The 9,500-nt window shown below is 50.5% G+C and overlaps 1 protein-coding gene across 1 annotated transcript; it reads right to left on the bottom strand.

Moving 5' to 3' along the window:
• Positions 1-1,786: 1,786 nt before the first annotated feature.
• On the bottom strand, positions 1,787-8,830 carry SPR (sepiapterin reductase). The gene is made up of 3 exons (XM_041757475.1): positions 8,425-8,830; positions 7,546-7,836; positions 1,787-2,572 (listed from the first exon to the last, which is right to left on the bottom strand). Exons 1-3 carry the CDS (start codon positions 8,744-8,746, stop codon positions 2,382-2,384), a joined length of 804 nt encoding a protein of 267 aa, XP_041613409.1. The 5' UTR covers positions 8,747-8,830; the 3' UTR covers positions 1,787-2,381.
• Positions 8,831-9,500: the final 670 nt, after the last annotated feature.

The raw sequence follows: 9,500 nt of genomic DNA, 5'->3' as shown, positions 1-9,500 counted from the left end.
GGCCTTGGGCCTGCTAGGGAGAGTGATCCCAGCTCTTTTGTCCTCTCTAGCTTCCTGGGGACCCCAAAGCCTTCTCAATCCCAGAGGGCAGGGAGAAAAAGATGAGGGTTGTTTCCAAGGCACTTAAATCCCGAGGCTTCCCGAGGACAAGTGTTAGGCATGGGAGGGCCTCGCCACCTGGTGGGGACATGTGGTACTCCTTACAAAGTCCTGGTCAACCAGCCTGGTGGGACAAGAGGGAAACAATCCTGCCTGATGGGGCACCCATTAGGGTTGTGCTGGTGCACTGCTCTCACACTCCCGCAGGAGCAGAGGGCTGGGTGAGGAAATCTGCCCAACACTGACCAGACAGAAGGGGCAGCCCAGGCTGGCCCAGCCCCACCTTCTGGAAGGAATCTTGGAGCTCCTCTGTTCTAAGGAAACAGCCCAGAGGACGAGGGCCCTGCTGCAAGACCCTTCAAGATCTCTGTTACAGGGGGACATGGGGCCAAGGGTTTCTAAATTCAAGGGTCGTGCATGTTCCTATGGGCCTGGTGAGTCCAGAACAAGCTGTCCAGACTGAATGCCAGCCCACCAATGCCTCAAGCAGGGGGAGCACAGTGAGATTTCTTGCTGTAGGTCAGCAAGGGGGTGGGCATCTGGGTTGCAAGTGGGGCTCCAGATTATTCTGGATTTTGATATTCAAAGGTAATATCTGAATCTCTGGGCACTTACTGCAAAACTAGCACTGTGCTAAACATTTACAAATATTCAGTCACTTAATGCTCCCAAAGACCCTCTGAGGGAGGTACCATTTTTCGGATAAGGAAACTGAAACAAGGAGAGGCAACATGCCCAGGGTTACCAGATGGCAAATGGCAGACCAGGGACGTGAGTGCCGTGGTTTTGACTCCAGTGAGGGCAAACGCTTTGCTGGGCAATGAAAGAGCAGGAGTTACTGGCTCCCTCCTAGGGAACCTATCAGGGCCCTGCCGGCTCTGGCCCACAGCCTGCCTCCTGAGCGGAGTGGCTGGGGTTCTCCTGGAGGAACGGCCTCCGTGCGCCCTCTGCTGTACATGAGGAGGAACAGAGTTCCCTCCCACAAGCTCAGATGCAGGGAAGTGTCCTGGGAGACAGTGGTCTCTCCTAAATAAGGACAGGGGGCAAGGGGCCAGTTGGCTGGCTACAGACCTCCATCACTGTGGAGTTTCCACCCTGGCCCACGTCCCCTGACTGGCAGAAGGATGGGTTTGTTAACATACCTGGTTTCTTAGGGCTTCCCTCTTGGAATATTGCCCACCTTCCCCAAAGGCATGTTGGCCTTAAGCCCACCCCACTAGGGACCAAAACCATGTGCCAGACAGACTTTCTCAGGAGGGCTCATCTCACAACAGACTTCCCCCTAAGGAGATCATTCAGAACATTGCCAGGTGGGCAATGGGTAGGATTGGGAATCTGAGAGGGCCAGGGAGGCTGGGAATCAGGCACTGAAGCCTACTCTTTGAATAGGTCAAGGATGAGGAAAGGCTACTAAAGACTGGGGTCAGCATAGGCATCTAGAGGAAAAGGTGTCTGGGAATGTCAATCTTGTCCAACTCTAAACCTGAGCTCACCACTGGGTAGGGGTCTATGAGAACCCTGACAACTCCCCTGGAAATAAGGACAAGGCCCAAAGGCTGACAACCCTGACAACTCCCCTGGAAATAAGGACAAGGCCCAAAGTTTGGGTTAATTGCCATAGGAACACCTCTGGATCAGCGAACCAGGAGTCAGTCATGGGCCCTATATCAGAGTAGGCAAGCGTTAATAAAGGACAATCTACATTTTATTTGTATCTGCTTTTCACATGCACATAAACTCTCCTTCCCCCCCCACTGAGGGACAGATGGTAGGTTCTGGAGGGAGGAGGCATCAGAATGAGGATGAGTCAACACAAGGTCCTGCTACCATGACCATGGGGCATCCTCGTGTGCTGAATTTGCACTGTCCTCCCTCCCCTGTGGGCGGTGAATCTACGTGGGCTCTCCCATTTGACACCAGCTCAGCCATGGACTGGCCATGAGAGACCCAACTCCTTCTCTTCAGGGTTTCAGCTTCTTGTCCGGCTTTTTCCATCCCTAAAGTTCTATTTCTGGGGAGACAGAAAGTCAACAACCACAATTTCTCTCGCCCAAGCTCCCGACCCAGGGCAGTCAATAGACTCCTAAGAACTGGGATTCTAGCAATCCGAGGCCCTCGCTGCTAGCAGGACAGTAGGTATGAGTGCTTATCTGGGTAAGGCAGACTTTACCAAGGTAAGGCAGGGTGGGCAGTGCCATTGTGGCAGGATGTGGGGTGGCACAGGGCTCCTGGGTGTGCCTGAGGGAGGGGGAAGAAAGCCCCAAGAAGCCAAGGACATTGGCTTATTTATCGTAGAAGTCAACATGGGCTCCGGACTTGAATGTGTCCATTTGTAGCAAACTTAGCAGTTTCTGGGCCGACATATTACAATCTACAAGCTCCCCTTTTGTCTTCAGGTTCTGCAGCCGTTCTCGTAAGTCTGGGTCCATTGAGGTCTCCCGAGCCAACTGCTGCATGTCTGTGTCCAGGGGACCTAGGGCATGAAGAGCAGACATTGAGGGGACATGGCTGAGCCAGGGGTCCCTGCTGTGTGTGTGGAGTATGGTGGAGTCAGGTCTGGCCACAGGGAATACCTCACCCTGGTCAGGGTCATTCTGCCACTACTCAGCTCCAGACTCAAATTCTGATGCCCAAGGAACATGGTGTCTCCAGACCACTGTGTCTACAACCACACTTATCATCTCCTGTCCAACCAGAACCTCTTCCTCCTGACTTTTCCATTTCTATTCATGAAGCACTCTCCTCTCAAGCTCAGAACTTCCATCCTCACCTCCTCCCTCCCCACTCTGTTCCTGCAGCTGACCAGTCACCAAGTAGGAAGGACCCTTCTGCTTCTATATACCCCGATAGTCCGGCCCTCTGGTGCTTTCTCTGCTTCAACTCCTCCAGTAGCCCTCTGCAAAATGTATCTTGCTAAAATGTTGCTGGGGTCAGCAATATGGTGGCATAAGAATTGCTAGCACTTTTCTCCAGAAACATTAATATGAACTACTAGCTGCATGTGAAATTACCTTCACAAAAGCCAAGAATTCCAGGTAAGGGATTATACTACCTGGGTGAAACACAGAAATAAGAAAGGATGCATTGAGGAAGATAGGAAATAAGAGATTTGTACTACCCTTATCATCTGTCCCCCAAGCCCAGGCACCCCTGTGTAGAGACACTCTCCCTATGGGAGGAGAGTGAAGTAAGCACCTGACTTCACAGGGGATCCCAGAGCCAACCTGCTGTAGCATGGGGCCAACTCCCATGGCCCTAGGTGTCTCCCTATGGGCTTCCATAAACCCAGGCCTCCAGCTAACCCCAGTTCCAGTGGCCTCTGCAGCCCCAAGTGGCTCCCACAGCCCCACACAGCTCCTATAGCACAGATTCCCATAAACACAGGCCCCAGGATCATTCTGGTGCCTGCTGGCTCCAGCCAGCTCCAATGGCCCCAAGTGGTTCCAGGCTCCCAGAAAGCCCCAAGAAACCCAGGCCACCAATCCATTCCAGTATCAGCTGGTCCTTGTGGCCTCAGGTTGCTCCCATGGTATCAGGCTACTGACAAGCCCTCATGAACCTAGGTACCTGGCATATTCCAGCCAGCTCCTATGGCCCTAGATGCCTCCAAGCTTGCAATCAGTGCCTGTAAACCCAGGTTCTATGGAGGCACCCGCAAACCCAGGCTCCCTGCCAGGCTCAGCACCAGACTGACTACCATGAACCCAGGCTTTCAACCCACCCCAGCAAACAGGCTGCCCAAAGACTCCAGCAGCAAGTCTGATGCAGACGACACCAGATGGTTCACCTAGATTCACTGGATAGGCTGATTGTTAAAGGGCTTTGCCTACTGGAGTCAGCCTGTAAAGACTGGGAGAGGTGCTTACTTCCTCAAAAACAGACACCAACATAGGGCCACAAGGATCATGAATAATCAGGGACATGTGATACAACCAAAGGAAACCTCTAAAACTCCAATGACTGACCCTAAAGAAATTAGATCTATGAACAAATAATTTAAAATAATCTTCTTAGAGAAATTCAGTGAACTACAAGAAAAAATAGATGGGGTGCCCAGGTGGCTCAGTTGGTTAAGTGTCTGATTCTGGGGTTCAGCTCAGGTCATGATCTTAGGGTGGCAGGATCGAGCCCCATATCAGGCTCTGTGTTCAGCATGGAGTCTGCTTGAGATTCTCTCCCTCTCTGCCTTTTCCCTCTCTCCCTGCTCACATGCACTTTCTCTCTCAAATTAATAAATAAAATCTTAAAAAGAGAGAAAATACAGATAGCTACATGAAATTAGGAAAACTATGCATGAACAGAATAAATTCAACAAAGAAACAGAAACCACTTTAAAAAACCCAACAAACTGAAATCCTAGAGTTGAAGAATAAAATGACTAAAGAATTCAAGAGAAGTCAACAACAGATTCAACAAAGCAGAAGAATAAAATTTTGTTCTTCTTCAAGCAGAAGAAAGAAATTAATCAATTAGAAGACAGATCATTAGAAATCATCCAGGCAGAAGAGTACAAAATAAAAAAGAACAAAAAAGAGTAAAAAGGACTTAAGGGATATTGGAATCCTAGAGAAATAATGGCTGAGAACTTCCCAAATCTGGGGTAAGATTTGTACATCCAAGTTCATGGAGCTAATAAGTCACTCCAAAATTTCAACCCCCCCCCCCCAATAATTATCTTCTTCAAGACACCCAGCCTACATGATTTCACTGGTAAATTGTGTCTGTCTTTATGCCAATACCATAGTGTTTTTATTACTATGCTTTTGTAATATAGTTTGAAATCAGGGAGTTGATGCTTCCAGGTTTCTCTTTCTCAAGACTGTTTTGGATATTTGGGGTCTTTTGTGGTTCCATACAAATTTTACAATTGTTTGTTCTAGTTCTGTGAAAAACGTCATTGGAGTTTCAATAGGGATTGCACTCAATCTGTGGATGTATTTGGGTTGTATAAACATTTCAGCAATATTAACTCTTCCAATCCATGAACACAGAATCTTTTCACTGATTTGTGTCTTCTTCCATTTCTTTCATCCATGTCTTATGGTTGTCAGTGTACAGGTCTTTCCCTCCTTGGTTAAATTTGTTCCTATTTTGTTCTTTTTGATGCAATTGTAAATGGGGCTGTCTTCTTAATTTCTATGATAGCTCATTATTAGTGTACAGAAATGCAGCTGATTTTTGTGTATTATTTTGTATCCTGCAACTTTACTGAATTTATTAGTCCTTTAAAAAAAGTTATTTATTTATTCATGAGAGAGAGAGAGAGAGGAGAGAGAGAGAGGAGAAAGAGAGAGAGAGAGAGAGATAGGCAGAGACATAGGCAGAGGGAGAAGCAGGCTCCTCACAGGGAGCCCGATGCAGGACTCAATCCCAGATCCAGGGATCATGACCTGAGCCGAAGGCAGGAGCCCAGCCACTGAGCCACCCAGGTGCCCCAAATTTATTAGTCCTAATAGTCTTTTGGTGGAGTCTTTAGGGTTTCCTATATATAATTTGTCACCTGCAAATAGATAGTTTTACCTCTTTCTTTTTGATTTGACTGTCTTTTCTTTTTCTTGCCTAATTGCTCTGGCTAGGACTTCTAATACTATGTTAAATAAAAGTGGTGATAGTGGTTTCCTTGTCTTGTTCCCAATCTGAGAGGGAAAGTTTTTTTAGCTTTTCATCATTGAGTATGCTGTTAGCTATAGACTTATCATATATGGTCTTTATTATGTTGAGTACATTCCCTCTACCCATTTTTTTTTTTTTAGTTTTTTTAAATCATAAATTGATGTTAAATTTTGCCAAGTATTTTTTCTGCCTCTACTGAGATAATCATATGATTTTTATCCTTCGCTTTATGAATATGGTATACTGTATTGATGGATTTGCAGACGTTCAATCAGATCCAACCCAATCAAATGACATTCTGGAGTCGGCTCCACACCAGACTGTGGTTTTTATTTGCCCCAGCTGACTGAGTAAGTCCTAGGCTGAGTCCTAGGCTGAGTCCACGTTCAATCGTGTTATCGTGTTATTCTTATAGAATAACAGTGTATGGGGATCCCTGGGTGGCTCAGCGGTTTGGCGCCTGCCTTTGGCCCAGGGCACGATCCGGAGACTCGGGATCGAGTCCTGCGTTGGGCTCCTGGCATGGAGCCTGCTTTTCTCTCTGCCTGTGTCTCTGCCTCTCTCTCTCTATCATGAATAAATAAATAAAATATTTTAAAAAAACAAATAAAAGTGTATGTGTTAGGAAGGAAAGGAAGATTGGGTACTAGAGAGCATGAGGAAGTAAAAGTAGCACTGGTCATGAACTTGGAGGCAAGGTTTGATCCTGGCTCTGCCGCATTTGGGCTCTGGTCAGGTCTTTCTACATTTTGTCCCCAGGTTCCAAGGGGAACAGACCACTGGAACTCTAAGTCACTTAGATATTATACAACAGCTTTGTCACTGTCTTCTAATTCCCCCAGCCTCAAGTCTAGTATAGAAGCCTTACTTTTCGGGATGCCTGGGTGGCTCAGCAGTTGAGTGTCTGTCTTTAGCTCAGGGAGTGATCCTGGAGTTCTGAGATTGAGTCCTACATCGAGCTCCCTGCATGGAGCCTGCTTTTCCCTCTGCCTGTGTCTCTGCCTCTCTCTGTGTCTCTCATGATTAAATAAGTAAATAAAATCTTAAAAAAAAAAAAAAAAAAAGGAAGCCTCACTTTTCAGAAAGGCGAAGAGTGGTATCATGGCAGGGTAGTGAGAAACCAGACCAAGTATCACAAGACCAATTACTGTTTAACTTTTGTGAAGACAGGGCCCTCTCTTATTTATCCCAGCATCCTCTTGGTATTCTAGCACAATTTAGCCTGGGGTGGCCAGCATTTCACAGTGTCTCTCTGCTCTTCATTCAACTAACATTACTGAAGACTGACTCACTGAGGTGCTTTGCTAGGTGCTTGGAACATACAGGTGCACAGTGCAAAGTTCCTGCCTTCAAGGCTTTTCAGGAGAAAGTAGTATAGGTATGAAGAAAATACAGTGTGATAAGTTCTAATATTTAGAAGTGCTAACAGTTAGATAGCGCTTCATGGCTAGGGATCATTTTCATATATATTACCTCATTTAGTCCTCTAATCTGCCCTGTAGACAGATAGCATCTTCCTGTTTCACATAAGGAAATGTGGGCCAGGCCTGAAATTCAAACCCTAATCGTCTTTCAACTCTAGTATCTCAGACTTTCCAGCCCCACCCTCCAGGCCCGGCAACTGCCTTTCACCTTATCTTCTAAACACTCCTTATCCCAGCTGGCTCTAACTTCTGGAGCCTACATTTTCCTTAAGGAATGATGGTTAAGAATTCAGGGACAACATACTCTGTGGGTTCTTTCTTGGAGGGGACAGACTAGGCCCTCTGCACAACCCCCAGAGGCGAACCAGCAGGTTCCTGGTGACAGGGGAGGTGGTAACGCCCCACCTACCTGGGGCATAGCTCAGCACCCTGACACTGGGTTCCTCTGCGGCTAGGACCTGGAACATCATGTCACGGGCAGCCTTCCCTGCACAGTACAATCCCCAGCCTTTGAAAGGCTGCAGAGCACAGAGGGATGAGATGTTAACCATGGTCCTGCTGAGGCCAGGACTGTCTGGAAAGGCCTTCAGGATGGTGGTAGTCAGGCATAGCATGGAGGTCAAGTTGACAGCCCAGTAGTTATTTACTTCAGCTGAGTCGCCCAGGTCCACGAAGCCTTTGGACACGTCCCCAAGAGTGCCTGAAAAAACAGACCTTAAGGAATCAGGGTGTGCAGGCAGGTCTTTCTTTCCCCAGCCCTCTCCAAATTCCTCTAGATACCCCCTTCCTAACTAAACTTGGAGGAGTCTCCCTAGTGCTTCTGAAGACACCTCCCTCTTCCCAGCTCCGCAGACAGACACACCTGGGGTTGTTCACAGTCACCCCAAGTTGCAAAATGGAAATGTCATACCCTGCTCTGGACCTGAGAGGAGGACTCAAGGGGCCATTTGGAAAAGCCGGCAATTTACTTTTGCAGGAAGACCTCATGCCCTGACTCAGGCCTCCGCCAGAGGGCGCAGAGCAAGGCGACCGGGAAAGTCCTACAGTCCTTTTAGAAAATTTGCCTGAAATGGGAAGGAAGGTGGGGGGGATGGGCAAAATGGGTCGCGCCGCTGGCACGGAGTCTTTCTCCATAACTTGCTGAAACAACTCGGATTTTCAGGCGTCCTTTCTGACTCCTAAGAGTTCCTAGCGGTGGGGAAAGTGAGAGGGAGGTTGAAGAGACAGGGGCGCTACGCGGTAGTCCGGGGCTCTCGCGGGGAGTCCGCCCCGCCGGCCGGCGCCTTACCCGCATTGTTGATGAGAAGCACCCGCTGCAACCCCTCGGGCCTGGGGAGCTCGCGTAGGGCGCCGAGCAGCTGCTGCAAATCGGCCTCGACGCCCAGGTCGGCGGGCACACTCAGCACGCGCAGGCCGGGCCGCCCGGCGTCCAGCTCGGCCTCCAGCTGCCGCAGCGCCTCGTTGTTGCGGGCGCTTAGGACCAGCACGGAGCCGGGCGCCAGCAGCCGGGCCAGGAGACGCGCCAAGGCCCGGCCGAAGCCGCGGGAGGCCCCGGTCAGCACGCACACGGCGCGTCCCAGGCCGCCCTCCTCGCCGCTGCCACCCTGCATGCCTGCGGCCTGCGGCCTGCGCCCTGCGCCCTGCGACCTGCGACCGCGGGCGCTGGGACCCTAGGCCGGCGGGGGCGGGGCGGCCGCGGCTGGAGGAGGCGGAGGCCGGGCGGAGAGGGCGGGAACCGGGCTGCGGCGGCGACCGCGGCGCCCCCGGCCTCGGCCGCCCGCGGCGGAAGTGGAGGCGCCTGCGCGGTCTGGGTCGGCCTGAAGGGGCTAAACCTGAGGGGTCGGGAGGACCGGCTTCGACGCGGGTCCTAGCCCAGTTCTGGGCCTGGCTTCGTTCTGCCGCCACCGCCACCCACCCTGCTTCCCAGCACCTTGGCTCGTGCATACCCGCGGCATCCGCCTCCCAAGTTCACACCGCACCTCCCTGCACAAGGGACCTCCCGCAGGCCGGGCCATGCTGCTCGGCGCTAGGCATCCCTGGAAGTGGCCTGCAAAAGCCCTGAGTGCAGCACCTGCCAGTTTAGGGCTCTGGCAACTCCCCGCTCTCAGGTTGACCTGAGCTACCTCTGGGAGCTCCACAGTGGCTCCTCCAAGTGATGTAAAAACCTCTTCTCCCTTTCGAGACTGAGGGCAACTCTGTGCTCCGGCCAGTTCCCCTTCCTCTGGGATTTCTGAGTCCTGCGCCAACAGGTCTGGACTACCTGGATCTCTGCACCCACTCCCGCTACACTTTTCCCAGCACTCGCACCCACTCCCAACTTCTGAAAGGTGACTGCAAGTGCCTCCATTTTGACCTTCCAAATTT

Source organism: Vulpes lagopus, chromosome 5 (assembly GCF_018345385.1).
Source record: "Vulpes lagopus strain Blue_001 chromosome 5, ASM1834538v1, whole genome shotgun sequence".
In the NCBI taxonomy this organism is placed as follows: Eukaryota; Metazoa; Chordata; class Mammalia; order Carnivora; family Canidae; genus Vulpes; species Vulpes lagopus.
This window is presented reverse-complemented; position numbering and strand designations above follow the sequence as displayed.

Excerpts from the sequence above, each read along its gene's own strand:
- SPR (XM_041757475.1), bottom strand. The coding sequence starts at position 8,746 with ATGCAGGGTGGCAGCGGCGAGGAGGGCGGCCTGGGACGCGCCGTGTGC. Across the intron at positions 7,837-8,424 it reads GCTTCTCATCAACAATGCGG|GCACTCTTGGGGACGTGTCC; the intron begins GTAAGGCGCCGG and ends CTGTTTTTTCAG. Across the intron at positions 2,573-7,545 it reads GGTGCTGAGCTATGCCCCAG|GTCCCCTGGACACAGACATG; the intron begins GTAGGTGGGGCG and ends TTCATGCCCTAG.